Genomic DNA, 20,425 nt, shown 5'->3' on the forward strand with positions numbered 1-20,425 from the left:
CCGACGGTCGAAAATTAAAAAGGTGTGTGAGAAGTAAAATAGAATGTGGATATCACACCCCATATGAATAATATATCCTAATACTGTAAGTTATAGTTTAAATTCAAAGTTCACTAACTCTTAAGACTATCATGTTTGTAAATTTTACTGTTTTACATGTGACCCTTTAAAGAATTTTCTTTGATTGGTCATGTCTCAAAGTGGCCTTAATAGTCAAAATTACTATTTGTTACTTAATATTAAAAGTTCATTATTTAAATAAAATATTAAAAAAAAGTTCAACTTGTCATTCAATACTACAATCTGATGGTATTCTTCATCACTTAGAAGTGAGAAATCTTAGGTTCGAATCTCGTGGATGGCGAATTCGATACCACATTAAGTAGCCTATTATGTGGCTTAGCCTAACTTCTCATCCCTTTAATATAAAAATATCGATGTATCAAAAAAGAAAATGTTTAACTTAGCCTTGTAATTGAACGGATAGATTGAGTTTTAATTAGAATTGTTGATATTCAAGTATGTTAGTTGTAATTAGGTTAATAATAGTTGAACTTAACTCACAAATTGAACGAATGGATTGAGTTTTTACTTGAACATAAATTTTTACAATTTACAACCCAACCTTCAACTTAACCCACCAATTAAACGGATGGATCGAGTTTTAATTAGAATTGCTGATATTCAAGTATGTCAGTTGTAATTAGATTAATAATAGTTGAGCTTAACCACCTATTAAACGGAGGATTAAGTTTTTACCTGAACACAAATCTTTTCAGTTTACAATTCAACCCAACCCAACCCAACCAAACTGATTTCGGTTGAATTAGTCGGGTTCTATCCAATGTGGCAACATACCAATGGTCGTTTGCCGCCAGTGTTGAGTCCAGCGCATATTCCCGGTTTCAAAACAAAGTTGAGCGCCGCCGTCAATATTTTTCTGCGCCGTAATATTTAATTTTCATCACCATTAGGTATTTGTCCAATCACTGGGGATTAGCTTTCTCAATCACAAACACCTCAGTTCTCAAAACCCTTTCACTATTGAGGGTTTTCGACGATCCATTTATTCCCACTGAGGTGCTTCCCATTTTTTACACTGCGTTTTACGATTGATTTTGATTTGATTTTTCATGACCTGGGTTGTGCGATTTGGATGAAAAGGTGAATTGGGTTGGTGGGTATTTGAAGAAAGAGCACAAGGGTTTGTAATTCTTGGTGTGGATTGGGTCCTCCAGGTGTTTGATAAAAAGCGCAAGAGGGTTTTTGGGCTTTTTGGAGTGGGAGAATGGGGCAGAAGAAGAAGAAGCGTGGAGGAGGGAGTGGGAAGAAGAAGAAGGCCTTGAAAGATCATGGGGCTTATGTTGGCGATGATGATAATGAACTTCTTTCCGAAGAGATCACTGCCTTGTAAGTGACTCTTCTTCTTATTCTTAAATCCTTTTATTCTTCGAATAATCGACTCAAAACTGCATATGGGGGGACAAACACTGTGATCACCATGAACAACTTGGGATGACAAATTGAACAGTCAGACGCAACTGGATTGTATTTTATGGCAACTTTTGACATGCACCATTACTAGAATTAATCACAGCTTCAAATGAATTGATTGGAAATGTTTTCCAAATGATAATGGAAATTTGCAATTTTAATCTTTTACGTGCCACCAATTCGAACAATTCCCTTAAGTTTTGGAGAGGCAATATTCCTCTCTTTAAGGCACATGTGTGAGGCCTGTAGCTCATAGGATAAAAAGAATGGAATTCTTTTCAGTTTATTATTGTTGGCCAATAAACCTCTAAAAGTGGTTTCAGTGTCATCACTGAAAGGACTTTGATTCTATTGCAAAAACTGAATTGTTGTCTTTTTTCTTTTCATTTCTCCTTTCCCCCGTTTTGCACCGTATGGTAGTTACTGCAGAAAATAGCATGTTTGGCATGGGGGCTGCATTTTGTTCCATTGTTTGTTGTCTCTAAAGGATATCATCTACCCATAATCATGTTGTATTGTATTTGAGTATCAGGTCTTCCCATCTGCTTCATTCGCTTTATGTTGATTTTACTTTTGAGTGTTCAAGGTTGGGTTATTTGAGGAACAAATCTGGAGGACAATACTTGGATGGTTGTAAATTAATGTCGTTACTTTTTTTATTATTATGTAAATTGTGCACTATTATGTTTATAAAAAATGTTGATGCCTCTGTTTGAAAGATTCATGATAATCATCTTTCTGTCTCATAATTTGTATTGCTATTCGTGTGGGATGTTTAGGTGTGCAATATTTCAAGACGATTTTAAAGTTATGTCCGGATCACATCCTCAAATCATTATTAAGATTAGGTATGTCTTATATATTTTTAGATGAAACAATTCATGAGTTAGACTCCTCTTGATTGAGATTTTGTTCTCTACTGCAACAGGCCTCATTCTAAGGATATGGGTTATGAGGATCTGGATGTTTCTGCACTTCTTTCAGTTAGGTTAGTGAATTTCTTTTCTATATTGCGTTTATTTTTGGTTTATAAATATTCCTTCCCATGTATCTTAATGTTCTCTTGTTTGATAGGTGCTTACCAGGGTATCCTTACAAGTGCCCAAAGTTGCAGATAACTCCAGAGAAAGGTTTATCAAAAACTGATACTGATAGGCTGCTATCTCTTATTCATGATCAGGTATTATTGTTTTTTTCCTAAAACCTTATTTGATTGTTCTTTGAGTTCTTCTGTGATGGAGTGTTAATGCGGTTACAAGCGCAACATTTTGTCTTAATCCTAAAAATATTGTATGCCTTAAAGATTAGCGGCTATTTGCCCATTGGCAAAGTTAGTTTTGATATACTGAAGGCTATGTATGAGGAAATGTTTTCAAAATTTTCCCTGAAACAAACAGAAACAGTGCTCTTTCCCCCAAGCTTCATTTTAAGAGATATTTCACACAAAGATTTTACACTTGCATGGAAAATGTCATTGGTCAGTCTGACACATAATAAACTAGTGTGCAGCTAGTGCCTCTTTGTGTGGTTCTGTTCTATTCTGAATTTAATTGTTCTGTTTCAGGCAAATTCTAATGCTCGAGAAGGACGGGTAATGATTTTCAATTTGGTAGAGACTGCCCAGGAATTCCTATCTGAAATTGTGCCAGTGGGCCAATCACATGGACCTGTAAGACTTCTCTATCATCATATTTGTGCATTTGTTTGTGTGAGAAAATGCATATACAAATATCATACATAAATTGAATATTTTGGCAGACATCTTTCATGTAGATTTTTTCTCCTTGTTCTGTTTCTGTTATTACACTTTAATTTTGTTCATTCAAATGTGTATGCTGTTCTAATTAACCATGTTTGCTAACTGTCATCCTGGTGGTCTGGATTATTCTTGGATTTTGACATGCTGCCATTGGTACCAATGCTACGCTGTGTTAATTATGGATAGGTTCCAAGTATAAACAAACAAAAAGACTATAAAGAATAATTGCACCGCATTCCAATCAAACACATCTCCGATGCCTGTTTAGAAACCTTTTTGTTGCGCCCCTATCTCTGAGGGCAAGGTTTCATATGATACATGGTCCACAAGAATAAGACAATTAATATTGACAACTATGAAGACTACATCTTTTGATGTGTTAATTATGAATTTGAATCAAGTTTTTTTAGGTGTAACCTTCTTTAACATGTAGATCTGAAAAGTTCATTCTCATTTCTTGATGAAACTTTGCTTATCATTACTTCTCTACTGGTTGTTCGATTGATGGATGCTTGGTATATTCATTTCTCATGGAAGGTAATATGTCCGACTACGGATAGCAGTGCTCAATTGTTTCAGAAGGACGTTGCAATTTTAAGTAACAAGAAGGGGCCTTTTGTTTATGGTTTCATAGACCTGTTCAGTGGTTCTGGAGAGTCTTGGAATTGGGGTTTTGGAGTGGATGAGACCATTGGGATAAATTCATCGGTCCCATCCCACACAGATATAAAGCAAAGCCCATTGCAAAAGGCCCATCCTAAAGTCATGCATGATATTCAGGAAAAGAAACTGGATAAGCATGCAGAGCAGGCAAGTTTACAAGATGTAAAGCAAAGCCCATTACCTTCCCCTACTGTCCAGTTAGATACCCTTGAAGAAGATAGTGAAGATGGCAACAAGAGCTTGTATTCTACAGATTCAAGTAGATTTTTGTTGGAGGAATCAGTAGAAAATGGTGGTAAAGCTGAGAAAGAGGTGAGTAATTTAATACCTTTTCTTTGGGCAGATTATAACATGATATTATTTGATGTTTGAATGCACAAATGTGGATGAATTTCACACACACACGTACATATATTCTTGTATTGCCTTTTTGTCATATTACACATATTGTTTTATTTATTTACTCTTGTTTTTAAAGTAATAGAGTGCGAAGAGAGATTTTGTATCTTGTTAGAAGGCACAACAAGGACATGTGAGTACAGATTATCATGTATTCTTATGGTGTCTTTGGTTGGAGAGAAATAGGAGGGCTTGATGGGAATGGACTTTTTTATTTTTTATTTTTGGAGTTGAAAGATCACCTTTTTTTTTTTAGTTTTATAAGAATTCTCTCAAAGAGAGATACTTTGTCTTATCTTCCCTTTTCGTCCACTTTTGATTGGCATACCAGTTGTGCACTGAGTTAGTGTTGAATTGACATCTTGCACATCCAAATGATTCAACCCTGATGCTCTCTTGGTATGTAGAATCAATCATAACACAAGGCTGCAGACAAATTTTGTTGTGTGGATGAATGAGTACAAAGAGAAATCTGAACAAGTTATGCCAGATCATTGAATAGAAGGCAGTGACCTTGGTGAAATTTGTTATTTCTGGACATTGCTGTTTGATAATATTGTTTTGGGTTCATGGTCTGTTTTTGTATAGGAAGTTTTCTTGGACACTCTATGATACCGCTACATACTTCTATGCTTTTTCAGAATTTGGTCGTTAAGGATGATTCAACAGAAGATGAGTGGGAATCTGGAAGTGAGCAATCAGAGTCACTCTCATTTGCTTCCTTGGGTCATGATCAAGTGTCTCAGGATGTTAAAAAGGATCTCATAATGGTAATTTTATGTTTTCTTGGCTTTTCTACACGGAATTTTGATCCTAAATTTCCTGTTGGGTATTGTTTCCTCTTATGTTAGGTTCATCTACTCCGTCTTGCCTGCTCTTCGAAAGGACCATTGGCTGATGCCTTGCCACAAATAACCACAGAATTGGAGAAGTTAGGAGTATGTAACTCAATTCATCCAGTTAACTTTGTTAACCCATACACTTACCAGATTCTGATCTCTGTTAATTTCATTTTCAGATTTTATCAGAATGGGCAAAGGAGTTAACTTCTAAACCACCTTCAGTTTTGAACAGAACATTTGATCATGCTTTCAGACAACATATGGTCTGTCATCCCCCTTCTTCATTTCTTTGCTGCTAAGATCTAGCTTCTAAAACCATTTCACATCGTTACATACCTTCTCTTATCTAGGTTTCATCCCGAATCTCTCAATTTTGGGAACCCGCATCTGATTGCGATGGGCCAAGTACATCTCTCCCAAGCTCTCGGTATCTTAATGACTTTGAGGAGCTACAGTCCCTTGGTAAAGAAATTTTTTTCGTATGTTTTTTCATTTTGTTTTCCTAATAGCTCAATAGCCTCAGTTGTTCTTTAAGTGTGTCTCTAGGTACTAGGTGGGTAGTTTATTATGGGATTTTTGATTGGCTGAGCTAGTTATAGATTATAGTTTGGTTAGTAAAATAAAAAATAAAGGTTATAGATCCCTGGGGGTGTCCATCCATAGTAGACAATAAAAATTACTGTTTGAGCTCTTGTATTTGTTTTGTTCTGTACAAAAATTTTCTATTTTTATTTAAATGTATTTATTTTAATCTTCTTAAATGGTAATTTACAGATAATGCTATAATAGGTTTTTCATACCCAAGAAAAACCATGGAAGTTCTTCTTATATTGATGTATGCTATGTAAAAGCACTTGAACAACAGCTTGTCAAGTTGTCATTGTTATTCTTGCCCTTCATATCAGCCTTGAAACGTGCAAAATTATTGATCAAAATAGGTAGAATGAAAAGAAAGTAATACTGTAGCTTGTCCATCTCTTCACTGGTTTATTATGTGCAAAAAAGAGGTGGAATTTGGTGCTCACTTGTTTTATGTTGTCCGTATAGTTAGTAAGGCAGGTGTAAATTGGGTTATTCCTCAATCACCTCGAAACATTCTTTTTCAGAAGTATTTGCCTTTTGGTGGTGGAACAAACAGCAAGAATTTTGTGGATTTTCTGTATTAGTTGCTTTGTAGGTAATTTGGGTGGAGAGAAATGGAAGAGTATTTGAAAACTATAGTGGGGATGTAGAAGTAATTCTTGGGAAAAACTCAGGTTTTGGGCATCATTATGGGCTTCTTTTTCTCCAGCCTTAAGGGATATGTCGTATATTGTAATTTTATTAGATTGGAGGCCCTGCTGTAGGATAGTTTCGGGAGATGTATTACAATGTAAGAGGGTATTTTGGTTTTGTTTTGAGGATTGTATCTCTGGTTCACTATGTTTTGTATTTCCTTTTACTCTTATATATAATCCTCTAACTGGCATTGCGCTTCATACTTTATGAAGCTTTTAATATTTATTCGTCAGAGGAATTTTGTATCATTTGAAGTATAACCAGGAAGATTCTTTTTCAAAATCTGGTACAGGTCATGGTGGCTTTGGCCATGTTGTATTGTGCAAAAATAAGCTAGATGGAAGGCAGTATGCAGTGAAGAAAATTCGCCTCAAGGATAAAAGCCTTCCTGTTAATGATCGAATATTGAGGTATATTAATGTTTCCTGCACAAATTTGAAATTTAGGCGTCGTTTAGCGTAGAAAAATTTCCTTTCTTGAATCATGAAATTGATTAGTCATTTGTCAGTGGGTCTTTGTATTGTTAATTTCAAGATAGTAACTTTATAAGGAAATATAAACGTAATTCTGCTAAAGAAGAAAATTAACTATGGAGTGAACTTCAGTTATCGGATGAGGGGGGCGGTAATCAATTACAATTTCTGTAGATTCTTAAACACTCTTATGGACTACAAAGGTTCTCATATGACATTTGTATTGGGCAAAAATAATATATTTTTTTGGAAAACTCCACATGGTTAAGTGAGCAACCTTTGCAGAGTTTTATATAGAGTCTGATAGAGTATGGCAGGTTTCTTTCATATATTCGTACAGATTTGTGAAGATATATTTTTGCTTATGTTTAGGTAATAACAATTTCCTATCAAATATTCTTTGGCTTTCATATATTTCAATCACTATCATAGTAATAGCTATTAAAAATTCGTTGTCTTTTCAACAAAATTGTGAATCTAACATCTTAAGTAGCTATACGTTTAAAATGTATAGCTGAAAATATTTTTTTTCCGTGTTCTAAAATTTGTTTGTGGTTCAACTTTGGTGAGATACTTAGGGAAGTAGCTACACTTTCTCGTTTGCAGCATCAACATGTCGTACGATACTATCAGGTAAAAACTTTCTTCTTTCCTGCTTATGCATTTAATGGCATGCTTCTGCAAGTTCTGTAACAATTTCTTGTTTTTTAGTTTCTATGATTTTGTATATGCAATATTGTCTTAGCCTACATTTATTTTCAAAGCAGCTTGCATTGGGGACTGTTCTTTGATATTGAAAAGTTTAATTTTTAGGGAAGTTATTTTTTTCTTACAATCTTTTGTCTCAACAATGGTTCGAATATGTAATATTTGCAAGCACTTCCAGGCGTGGTTTGAAACAGGGATTATTGGTGCTCATGGTGATACCACATTGGGTTCAATGACTGCAGCCAGCACCACTTTCAGCTTCAAAGGTACAAACTCAGCAGATGCTCTTGGGAATGAGAATAAGCTTGAATCGACTTATCTGTACATTCAAATGGAATATTGCCCTAGGTAAACTTCTATTTTGATTTGTTGTATCTTAAGATATACTCAAAGATTGAATTTTAAGAAGCGTAGTGGTTGGTTAGTTTTTTTTACCATTTTACATCTGTAATTACTGCAACCTGGTTCATCATGGTATTGTTTTGATCCATTGCATCACCCTTTTGGTAGGCTAGTTTTTCTTATGCAATTTAGAAAGATTAATAAAATATGCCAATCTTTGTTGTCAATAAGACTTTTTGATTTTATTACTCCTCATAGTCCATTGTTAAATCCTTGTTGACTGCTACCTGATATGAGTCCTAGTGAGGCATATCTTTTGTTGCTTGAGAGTTTTTAATTATTGGGCTTCCTGATTGACTGCTCCCGATCATCCATCATTCGTCATAGAATCCTTAGAGAAACCTGCAACTATGATAACATTACTAGGCTTGTAAATAACTAAATATTGCATCGGCATTGAGGTCAGATTTTAAGTATATCTAAATTTGAGACTGTCACAATGTATGATAGACTGTCACAATGTACGATAGGTAAAAGGTAAAAGATGGGAAATAAAAATTGAAAAGAAAAATAAGAATACAAGGGAGCTGAAGGAAACTGTCTATAGGCTCTGTACTGTTTCAGTTTTTTGTTGGTTTATTCTCTATTATTTGTTGCACCTTCCAGCAGGTCTAATTTAAAATTCTTTCATTCCTTGAATTTAGTTCCATTAATCCTTAAAATATGCTTCTTTTGCTGAGTTTTTATCTTATATGTTTCTTACTCTTTTATTTTATTTCTATTTTATGGTTTGAAGGACTTTACGCCAAATTTTCGAGTCATATAGTCGTGTTGACAAAGAATTAGCATGGCATTTGTGTCGTCAAATTGTTGAAGGCTTGGCACATATACATGGACAAGGCATCATTCATCGGGACTTAACCCCAAGCAACATATTCTTTGATGCGCGTAATGATATTAAAATTGGTGATTTTGGTCTGGGTAAGTTCGGATTTTCTTATATAACAGCATTACACTTCAGTATGTCTTAGTTTGAGAACTATGTAGTCTGTTGAGCTTTTTATGTACTTGCATTCAGGTCTTTTTTGAAAAGTGTACTTGTTAGTTTCTCAAGAGTACGGTGTGTCATAGCGTATTGTGTTTTGACTATTATAAATGTGAGAACATGGTAGGAAAAATGCATGAGATGTGGTTACTTTCATGACTATTCTGTCACGAACTACTTTTTCGAGTAAAATTCTGTTTCTTTTGGACATACCAATTTTGCTTCTGAGAAGAGTCCAGTTCCTGGGTGATAATATAAAATTTACTTTCACACACAACTCATGAATTTTTATTTAAAGTTGTTTGCTAAATTCAGGATTTGTACTTAATCCTCAATGTAATTTGTTTTGTTTCAGCCAAGTTTTTTAAGTTGGAGCAGTTGGACCAAGAACCAAGTTTTCCTCCAGATACAGCCGGAGTTTCTCTTGATGGTACTGGCCAAGTTGGTACATATTTTTACACTGCACCAGAAATTGAGCAAGGATGGCCAAAGATAGATGAAAAGGTAAATATTTTCGCTCTTATTTTTGCATTGTTTTACACTCGATTGTACTGGCGAAGTTGGTACATATTTTGATTATTTTCACACTTAGTTTTGTAATTTTTTATAGTAAGTTACACAATATGGCATGTGCCACTTTTAAAGGCATGTAATCTGTTTTTAATCAAATAATATCAGGTAAACATCATTGAGTCAACTTGGATTGCAGGCTGATATGTACAGCTTGGGAGTTGTATTCTTTGAGCTATGGCACCCATTTGGGACTGCAATGGAACGACATCATGTCCTATCTGACTTGAAACAGAAGGGCGAACTTCCTGCTGCTTGGGTTGCTGAATTTCCTGAACAGGCATCTCTGTTGCGGCGTTTAATGTCTCCAAGTCCATCAGATCGTCCTTCTGCCACTGAACTTCTAAAGCATGCATTTCCACCACGAATGGAGTCTGAGTTGTTAGACAGTAAGTAACAGTTATGATCTCTGTATTTATCTTATTAAAGCTAATCTCATCAGATGAAAAACGCAGAGGTATGAGTGTTCAGTCTATTTCAAATCTCTGCAGACTGCTGCACTTCTTTATTCTAATTGCAAAATAATGTCTGTAATTGTTGACACTAAGAGACCAAGCATTGATATATATTAGTAGAATATATTAACTTATGCAAGTCTCTACAACTTGACTGTAAAGGATAACACATGACAAAGCCAAGTAAAATAGAATGTGTTAGACATGGTTTCCAACACTCCCCTCCAGATGGACCAAAGATGTCCATGAAGTGCAGCTTAAACTACAGTAGCCTGAATTACAGATGAACATCCGTACAACTTGATATCACAGAGCAAGTAGAATTATATGTCGCGACCAGTCAGATTGACCAAAAAGAAGATATGGTCCGAATGACGTTGGTTAAAACCAATTAAATGATCACTATACAACTTTTGCTAAACCAAGTGGTTGGTGATTGTTCTTGTGCTGGTTAAACCCCACCAGCTCCTCACTAAACCTAGTTGGAGGATCTTTGTGCTTGGTGATTTGTTAATTTTTATTTTTATTTTTCTCAGAGATCAGTTAGTATTTCATATGTGTTTGAGTCCTGCTAAGACATCCCCCGAAGAAACTTTTGGAATCTCTCAATTCTGTGGGTGATTCTTGGTTATCATGACAGTTTTTATTTATTTATTATTATTTTTATTGTCATTCATAATATTTGTAGGGAATACAATTTCTTTTTACCTGGTGCTGGTCCAACATGTTCTCTGGGGAGGATGGTGAAGATGTTTCTTTATGATTCATAATACATACATTTGTTTTCTCTTTCAAAGCAATATTTAGAAATGTTCAACTGATTCCATTAAGTTTTGAGTTGCTTGAGTAAATGCTTTCTGTCAATATGCTCAGATATTCTACGAACAATGCAAACCTCAGAGGACAGAAGTGTGTATGACAGAGTTCTGAATGCCATCTTTGATGAGGAGATGTTAAGCGTGAAAGATCAGCAACATCGTGATGGAAGTGTGGGATTAGGTGGAAGGGATACTTCTGCTGTGCAGTATGCAGATTTACAAACTGAGGCTCGTGATTACGTTGTTGACATCACAAGGGAGGTGTTCAGACAACATTGTGCAAAACACCTTGAAGTAATACCTATGCATTTGCTAGATGATTGCCAACAGTTCAATAGGTTTCTTTCTTGAACTCTTCGTAGCGTGTTTACTATAATGTTTTTATGACATAGAATTACTTTCTGTTTCTTTTTATGTGTTCATTCATACTGATTATTTGTTATATCCTACAAGGAACACTGTCAAACTTTTAACCCACGGAGGAGATATGCTTGAACTTAGTCATGAGCTGCGCTTGCCTTTTGTTAGTTGGGCGATCTCCAGCCAGGTATTAAACAAATCAAAATAAATGTTTTGTTGCTTGTTTTTCTTATTGGTTTCATTCTTGTTGTACAAGATACAAACATTAATCCTTTTCAGTTCCTAAGTTAACTTCTTATTGGTTTCATTCTTGGTTGATCATGCTGGTTTGGCAGTTTTGAAGCTCTGCTTGGGTCTTGTTATTTTCCTTTGTGAAGCTAAGCGTGGTTGCATCCTAAGTAGATATCATACATGTTGGCAAAATCATTACAAAAGTACCCGTATACAAGGGGAAACTAGTAGTTTCATAAGTTGTTGAAGAAAGATTGATGGGACTTGAGTTATGTATGCTGGAAATCTACTTATCTTATCAATTTCTACAAGGTTCAGAATCTCAGTGAGATTTCACATATATTTTAGGTTTTATAAGGAGAGAGATAATGGCAGCAAAAAACAATTTTATCATTGTTTTTCATTTTGCCAAGTTTAGAAAAATACTGGCATTCTTTTAAGGGAAGGACTAGTAAATTCTGTAACATAGATGAAAATAGAAACAAAAAAAATATGCCTTTTAGCAGCAACAAGGGTGGGTGACAGACAAGGGCTCGCTTTTAATGATAAACTATATATACTGAATTGTGAACAGGAAAATCATGGGAATGTGGATGCAGACAATTTGGCGATGAGAATGCTAAAATGGGTGGTTTGAAAGGGTTGTATGATGGATTTAGGAGAATCTACTTGTGAATTAGTGATTGTTCATTTAATAGCTAAGAATCAATTGAAAGTTGAAACCTAAGTTACTGTTTGAAAGAAGATCAAAGTTGGATGAAAGTCTACAGTAGAGCACTGGAAACAGGGAGTGGCCGAGATTCATTGAACCCTGAGATAAGTTTTTAATGCTGACAGTAGTTTGATAAGTTGAAAAAAAAAACACGTGATATTTGTTATACAAGCTTCGGACATTAGGCAGTGTAATGTGTCCATCCAATAACCGACGCCTAGTTTCAATCATGCATTCCACCATTGCAAAATTCTGAGGACAACTCAGTTAGCAATGGATTTGTTTGGGACATGAATTATTGTTTTATGTTTAGCCGAGATAGATTTATTTATAAGATGAAATTATTGCTTTATAAGTTTATATACATGCTTCTTTTGTCTCTAAAATTTTATGATAAAGTCAGGGGGCATAACTTGGCCATTCTACTTGTAGAAATCTTCATTCAAACGTTACGAAATATCCTCTGTGTACAGAAGACCTGTTGGACATTCACCCCCAAGTCGCTACCTTCAGGTATGAATTAAATGCTCGTTTCTTATAGGTCTCTCTTTCACATTATATTTTATCTGTATAGAATGTTTTTAAAATGTTTATGCTCTATCATTAACTGTACTATGATTTTCTTCCTAAGTTGATGTTTGTGGCTTAATAATACAACCTTATGTCAACACAGGGTGACTTTGATATTATTGGAGGCGCATCAGCATTAACAGAGGCAGAAGTCATCAAGGTGATACATTATCTGATTTATTTATTTATCCCTGATTTATTTAGTTATCATTATTGGAGGTGCATCAGTATTCAACAAATATCACGTTATTTCTGGACAATAATTTGTTATTTGTTGGTAATTGACTAGCATGCGCTGGCCAATGAGTTGTGTTATAGGCTTTATAGCATATGCTTCATAAGTGTGTCTCATCTTGCAGGTGACAAGGGACATTATAGCTCGTTTTTTTCATGCAGTTTTTTGTGATATTCATCTAAACCATGGGGACTTACTGGAGGCAATTTGGGCTTGGGTAGGAGTCAAGGCAGAGCATAGGCAGAAAGTAGCAGAGGTACACAGTTGATGTATTCTGGATATTTCCGTAAACAATCTGTGTAATTCATTGATGGTATGATGACTCATAGATGCTGCCCTTTCTGAATGAAGCTTCTGTCTATGATGGGCTCTTTATGTCCTCAATCTTCTGAGCGGAAATCCAAATGGGTGGTAATCAGGCGTCAGCTTTTGCAGGTTTGATAAAAATTATTAAGTGTTTGCACTTTCTAGTTTTCTAACAATTACGAGTGTTCATCATAAAGAAAACAATTGTAATTGGAGTTACCTAGCAGCCAAGCGGATATTCTTGTCCTTATGATTTACTAAATTACTATCTAGTTTGGCATATAGAAACCAAATGAAAGTTTTTATCTGGTGTGGTTAATTCCTTTTATTTTTATTTTCTGTGTTGTTTTTTCCCTTAATAATGAAGTGAACAATGTCAGGACTGAAATGCTTTTCCGACAAACCAAAATAGATTGTCAAGTTATAGGATCTTCGATTCTATGGATTTTTATATATCTATTTTGTTTGACAAGAAACATATTTTCAGTAATAAAAGGAAACATTAAAAAACATGGGAGAAGTTGTCCACTGCACAAGCAGTCTACACAACTACAACAGTTACAGAGTACAGAATTGTAACATTACATGAATTGAAATCTAAAATACAAAAAGCATTTGGAGGATTGCCTAGTTTGGTAGCTATGTTGTCGTACAGTTAAACTAGCACAAAAAGAGTTTTGTTAACTCAATTGTGAAAATCATTATATTTTGAATATATTATTGGTTTCAGAAAGATTATCTATTTCTTAATAATTATTTTCTTTGACAGGAACTTAATTTACCGCAAGCTGTTGTAAATAGGCTGCAAACTGTTGGTTTACGGTTTTGTGGACCTGCAGATCAGGCACTTGCTAGACTGAGGGGAGCCTTGCCAACTGGTATTCTTTTCATGGCTGATGTAAATACTTGTACATCAATTGAGAGATGATAATCAATATCAGAAATTTAATGCAGATAAACAAACACGGAAGGCACTTGATGAGCTGTCGGATCTCTACAGCCACTTGAGAGTTTGGAGGATCGAACAAAATGTTTACGTAGATGCACTTATGCCACCAACTGAGAGTTATCATAGAGATTTGTTCTTCCAGGTATCTTAGCTTTAGATACATGCTAATTTTCCTTTTTCCTCTTCCAAATAGCATAGCTATACTTTAGTATTTCATATCGGAGGAAAGTTCATAGAACTTATTCAATGCATCTGAGGCAGTAGAGTGAAGAACACATTAAACAAATGAAATTTGAACTTTTCAAACATAATTAAAAGTGTTTTACAACCAAATGGCTGATTTCAAAATAAGCATAATACTTGGTTACTGAATAGTCAGTACCCAAATATACTGATTTTGTGCCAATAAAAAAATGCCATGTGTTTCTTGTTTTTTAGAGTCCAAGGAATATTAAATAACATGTTCATTATTTTTTAAGGAACTGTTATTGGCACTCCAAAATCTAATTGTGCACTCCTTATAAGCGTATTTTCTTTGTAGATATATAAAGTTTAGAGTGTACAAGTAGATCTTTGGAGTGCCAATAACAATCAATTCCCGTTCTTTAAATAAATGACCATGTGTTAAATATCATTGGCCATATCGCAAAGTCAGTATATTGGGTGTTAACCAGTCAGTGCCCAACTATTGTCCACAAAATAATAAATCAGATGGGCTTTATCATAGAAATTTACATAAAACATATGAGTGATCACAGAACATTAAGCAAAGAATTTTCACTCCCAAAATACGTCATTTCATTTCAAACAGCAGTCAATAATAAATAAAAATAATTCAAATACTACACCTTACAAGGCCAACACATTAGTCTCCTGATGTATGTACTCAATTGCGCATGTCACTTTTGTGTTTGCTAGTGTGTTAGTGTGATGTTTTTTTCTAGAAGAAACAAATTTCATTCCAAAAAATGAAAATGTACAAAAAGTAAACAAGAAGTCCACCAATGGACTGGATAAAACTGTTTGAGTGATTTTGTTCTTAAGAATCTGTTTGCAATATGTGTCCCATCAATATTCTACTACGCAATTAAAAATAAAATATATACATTCCCATACAAAATATTTGATAAGAAAAGAAATTTTTTATTTATAAAGATTTAAGTTAAAATTTCTCTCCTAGGTATATTTAGTGAAGGACAACAATCCTGGATCACTTGCCGAAGGTGCACTGCTTGCTGTTGGCGGCCGCTATGACTATTTGCTTCGTCAAATGTGGGGTCTTGAACATGTAAGTTACACGCATCTACTTTCTTCTAGTTACCTTTTGTTGTTTACAGGACCAGCGAGTGCTGGAAACCACAAGAGTTCTGAGTATATAATATATATAGATGTGGGTGAACAATTGATAATGTGCTTGAGCTCTTTTTCATTTGCATATGCCAGTGCCCTTATTATTGCCTAAGTTGCTTAGTAGAAAATTTGGAACTGAATTTAGTATGCCCCCTCTGACTTGACTATCACATGGCAAATTATACTTGACTATGTTATAAAACCCCTCATGCTACTCGAGTACTTTTACTATTTTTGAGGTTTATGTAAATTTTCATAGAAATCGTATGATACCAAGAAATCAGAGGTTTGAACGTGGGAAATCTTCAATACCATTCATTGAGACAAGCAATGTGTTGGAAGAGTTTTGTGCTTCATAGAACAGTTTTGTTCTTAGTGGCGGTCAAAATTTGTAGTGTTAGTGGGATATGCAATTGGTGGTAGGTATCAGATTTTGGTAGGATATGTGGTTGGGAATCACATCTTGCAATCACGTTTTTTATTTTTCCCATGAAAACAATTGTTGCCAGGTTTGCTCCCATGCCTTTTGAATTGGAGAGTTGGTATTTGGAGTTGGTGATGGCTATATTGTGGGTTATCTGAAAGGGGAGACATATGAGGTACAAGAGCTGTGGAGAGGGAAGGTTTTCGTCGGTCCTTAGGGTTTCAGTTACACCAGAATTTGAGGATTTTACTATCTCTTTATGGGCTAAATTGGAAGGCAGCTATAGGATAATGTGGCTGTAGTAGGTTCATTGTTTATCTCTGTGAATCAGATGTACTCTTTTATTGGTGCCTCCTTGTTCACTAATCCTTGTGTATCTTTCATCTTCTCTTAATCATATTTTGTCATTTCTAAGGAAAAAGAAGACACATTGAATGGTATTGGATAAGTTTTACCAACCAGATGATATATATTTATGCTATACTTACATCTTGTGTTTTCTCTTTTTTTTTTTTTTTTTTTTTACATTGACAATGGTTTTTGTTTTCTTTTTGTTAGAAATCAAACCCTCCGGGTGCTGTTGGGACCAGCCTTGCATTAGAGACAATAATTCAGCATTCTTCTATAGATTTTAAACCAATCAGGTATATTTTTACTAGCTTATTTAGTCTGTCTTGTTACATTGCTACTTGCCGCTAAAAGTCCTGATCATTATCTTTAATTTAGATAAATTTCTGTATGATTTGATTTTATTCTTGCAGAAATGAAGTTAGCAACATTGTTCTTGTTTGTTCAAAAGGAGGAGGTGGTCTATTGAAAGAGCGCATGGAACTAGTCGCTGAGCTATGGGAGGAAAACATTAAGGTTTTTAGATGGAATTTTCAAAGATTTTACGCTACAAATGGTTGCTTAACTGATTCTGTGCTGACCAGCGAATCCTTTGTCTATTAGGCTGAGTTTGTCCCAACACCTGATCCAAGTCTTACAGAGCAGTATGAATATGCAAATGAACATGACATAAAGTGCCTTGTCATCATAACAGACACAGGTGTTTCACAGAAAGGCTCTGTTAAGGTAATATATGTGCTAATGTAGGAATAATAGCTCAGAACAATTGATGTGTCAAAATGTGTGTTTATGTTGATACCATAATACACTCGCTGGCAAGAGAACATTACTAGTATATATATATATTAGTAAGTGAATAGTTTTCTCCGTGAAAAGTAGGTAAAACCAAAGCTGGGAAGTTGAGAAATGACATTACATCTGCAGTAAGATGCTATAAATTTGGCATCGATTAAGTTCTTTTCTATGTTTTTTACCATGAGGAATTTACGTTTAGTTGGAAGTGGTCCTAGTAGATTTATAGAATGATAAGATTTTTCCTACTTGTTAAATTTTAAGTTCAACATTCTTTCTTTATGATCAACTATTGCAGTGTTATTTTACCCTGTACATATGAGTGTTACCATTTTGATCGGATTTCGATGATAGTCATTCTCAGAAGGCTATAACCTATAAAAATATCTGATTGCTTCGTTTCTAGATGAGTAAGGATGTACCACCGGTCCACCGTACAGATTTATTATATTTCAAGAAACATAGATGAATTGGATGAAAAATAAAAGAATTTGATAATAAATCTGGAGGTGGTTTAGAGAGAAAATCTTCGCCCCAGATTATAGCCTACAAGACTTAAATGTCGGTTAAACCTTCGATTCTTGAAAAGCTTGGATTCATCTCCTGAATTAATTTTGGAACTTTGTTTAACTGTATCTCCAGGTCCGTCATCTTGAACTCAAAAAAGAAAAGGAAGTTGACAGAGAAGATCTTGTCAGGTTTCTGCTGGATGCAATGGCGATACAATTTAGAAATCCTTCCATTTGGACTTAGGCGTGTCATCAAAAGCACAACTTTTTCTGGTACGTGAATCAAGATGCCGAAGTACCTGCATAATTTCTGCATATAAGATTGCTTGTGAAAATAGTCCCAACAATAGCAGCTTTTTTTGTCTGTACCCTTTGTTAGGAGCCCTTATATGGTGTGTACACTGATTATCCAGCCCTTGTCCTGTTTCCATATTTTGTTCAGCTTTCCTTCAAACCTGTTGAGTTCGGGGGTGGTTACGCGGTTGATTTTAGTTTTCTTTTCTTGTGGGAAGATTGTTTAGGGTTCTTCACTTTGTATATGAATTCGCAAATTTGTATATATTTACGAGCCAACTTGTCTAATGAAACAGAAAATAGCAATAGCAAAGCTTTGTCATGTGAAGTAGAATGTCTTATTTCTTTTAATGAAGAGAAATTTTGGGAATTCTTGAAGCTAACGGAAGACTTGGCCCAAAAGCGAGGACAATAGCGTTCTGGAATTCATACAGCCGACCTCACTTAGTGGGATAAGACTTTGTTGTTGTAAGAGAAATTTTGGGAATCAAAACTTCCCATCGTCTCTAATTGTCTTCGTTTGGTTGACAACGACAGCAATAGGCATCCGCTCTCTAGGCGACATTGCAGAGCAAGAAATTCCTATCTGCATTACTGAAACCAAACATTCCTCAAATCTTGTTGCATGGAGTGGAGCACGGTCACAATATCTTGTAATTGGTCTTTCTTGTATGTTATTACCGTATGTTTCATCATAATTGTCACCATCACCATCTGTCTCGAGGAGCAAAGAAGGGTCAACTACGTTCATGACATGGCAGGCAACACTGTAGCTGCAAATTTGTGAATGCTTAGACCATCGTTGAACGTGTCGTCTGTAGGTCTTTTTCCAATGAAAAACATTGCTCGGCTTTAGATCATAGTGAACAATGGGAGTTTCGCAACGATGGTGGAGATATAGAAGCAACATCGATGGCAATATTCAATTTCTCCATAGTGCTCAATCTCTTGATTTGAGATTGGTCGTCTTTTGGATGCAACCATGAATCTAGGCCTTCGTTTTTCATGAACTTGAAAACTAGGCCTTTGAAGCCGTTACCTTGATTATCCATGCTTGAGCAAGCAGTTATGATCTGGAGAAGATTTTGATGCCTTATACTTCTTAAAGCTTTGCATTCATCAAAGAAACTCTCATACGCTCCTTGTTGATGAAGGTTTAATACCTTAACAGCAACTATCATTCTATCGCTAGGGAGTACCCCTTTGTAAACAAAATCAAAACTTCCCGAACCAATCAAATTGTCCACAGAGAACCCATTCGTTGATTCGAGAAGTTCAGGGTAAGACACACCCGATTTATAATCTTTATAAGAATGTGCCATTAGAGGTCTACCTCTTTGCGAATATGTAGTTTACTAACCTAATTTTCACTCAAATGATAATTTAAGAACTAAATCGGTAATTCACTTGAAATAAAATTAATTGTTCATTGGGTACAACGGTTGTGTTTCTGAGGTTAGACAGAGAGGAACAAGTCCAAATGCTGAGGACCGCGATTGGGCTGGGCTGACTAAGATTTTTCCTGTGTTATTTACACTATGATTTACTTTACCCAGACTCTGGTTGAGAGCAGTTCCAGCGTTGGCTGGTGCTCGGGGGAAGGGCTGGTGAACAAGGCCGTAGAGCCTGAGTGAGAGAGTCCACCATGTGGTTGCCCGAGGGACAAGCCTGGCATGAGTTGCCAGCCCGAGATCCTGAGGGCTTTATGACGCACGGCTGATGTCACCCAGACGTCAGCCACTTTTTTTATTTTTTTCTGTCAGGCGTGTGGCTCTCAAGCGCGCATATGGGCTAGTGGGCTGACAAGATTTCAGGAATTGGAGCCCGCGACTCATTGAAAATTGTTACCGTTAGGAAGCCACATGGCTTCCCACAGTCTGTTCGATCTCAACGGAAAAAAATTTTGGACTGTCTGATTTGCAACGGTAATAAAAATAAAAAAAACCTTATTTAATATCAATCGTTGGATCTGAGATCAACGGTTGATATTATTAGCCTTTATAAATATTAAAAAAAAACAGTTTTAAAAATCAGAAATGTTACCGTTGTGACACGTGGCATAATCTGGAGTGTTGGAATTCAATTTTTTTAAATCCAACGGCAGAGATTAATTAGTTGAATAAAAATTTAAAAAAAATTGTAAAAAATCTGAAATTTTTTTTTTTTTACTTTTCTATAAATACATTCTCATTATCATCTACTTTACACATAAAAAAAATTGAAAAATTAAAAAAAAATCTTATCGGAAATCCATCACCAATACTTATCTTTTTCGGATTACGACACGTGGCGCAACGAGAACGATTAAAAATCTGTCGGTCCAAAATTACAAATAAAATTATTTTGTATTATTTTATAACTTTTCTGACACACCCCGACCGAAATCAGGGCATGTTGGCCGTCACGTGGAAGTGACGTAGCCATGTGCACAGTGCGGAAGCTAATAAAGTAATAATATAAAAGTACGAATAATTAAAAACTAGCATACATAAGGTCAAA

The 20,425-nt window shown here is 35.3% G+C and overlaps 1 protein-coding gene across 3 annotated transcripts; it reads left to right on the top strand.

Moving 5' to 3' along the window:
• The first annotated feature begins 862 nt into the window (after positions 1–862).
• Positions 863–18,786, top strand: LOC103953603 (eIF-2-alpha kinase GCN2). 3 transcript variants are annotated; one of them, XM_048579815.1, is made up of 30 exons: positions 863–1,410; positions 2,274–2,342; positions 2,423–2,482; positions 2,569–2,674; positions 3,059–3,163; positions 3,791–4,228; positions 4,957–5,085; positions 5,167–5,253; positions 5,334–5,420; positions 5,508–5,619; positions 6,728–6,845; positions 7,487–7,541; positions 7,795–7,964; positions 8,755–8,939; positions 9,359–9,507; positions 9,713–9,962; positions 10,902–11,184; positions 11,300–11,393; positions 12,582–12,662; positions 12,823–12,879; positions 13,079–13,210; positions 13,306–13,389; positions 14,030–14,138; positions 14,215–14,351; positions 15,390–15,497; positions 16,542–16,627; positions 16,745–16,847; positions 16,935–17,057; positions 17,766–17,905; positions 18,306–18,786. In XM_048579815.1, the coding sequence occupies exons 1-29, from the start codon at positions 1,289–1,291 to the stop codon at positions 17,874–17,876; spliced, it is 3,750 nt and encodes a 1,249-aa protein (XP_048435772.1). In that variant the 5' UTR covers positions 863–1,288; the 3' UTR covers positions 17,877–17,905; positions 18,306–18,786. The 3 variants fall into 3 exon arrangements, with proteins under 3 accessions (XP_048435772.1, XP_048435771.1, XP_009363638.2); XM_048579814.1 differs by lacking the exon at positions 18,306–18,786 and adding an exon at positions 18,075–18,254; XM_009365363.3 differs by lacking the exon at positions 18,306–18,786 and having other exon boundaries at positions 17,766–18,254.
• Positions 18,787–20,425: the final 1,639 nt, after the last annotated feature.

Source organism: the organism of the source record quoted next, unplaced genomic scaffold (genome assembly GCF_019419815.1).
Source record: "Pyrus x bretschneideri cultivar Hongxiangsu unplaced genomic scaffold, Pyrus_bretschneideri_v1 Contig14, whole genome shotgun sequence".
NCBI lineage: Eukaryota > Viridiplantae > Streptophyta > Magnoliopsida > Rosales > Rosaceae > Pyrus > Pyrus x bretschneideri.

Coding starts and splice junctions, on each gene's coding strand:
- LOC103953603 (XM_048579815.1), top strand. CDS start 1,289: ATGGGGCAGAAGAAGAAGAAGCGTGGAGGAGGGAGTGGGAAGAAGAAG. Junction 5,086..5,166: donor TTAAAAAGGATCTCATAATG/GTAATTTTATGT, acceptor CTCTTATGTTAG/GTTCATCTACTCCGTCTTGC. Junction 12,663..12,822: donor CCCCAAGTCGCTACCTTCAG/GTATGAATTAAA, acceptor ATGTCAACACAG/GGTGACTTTGATATTATTGG.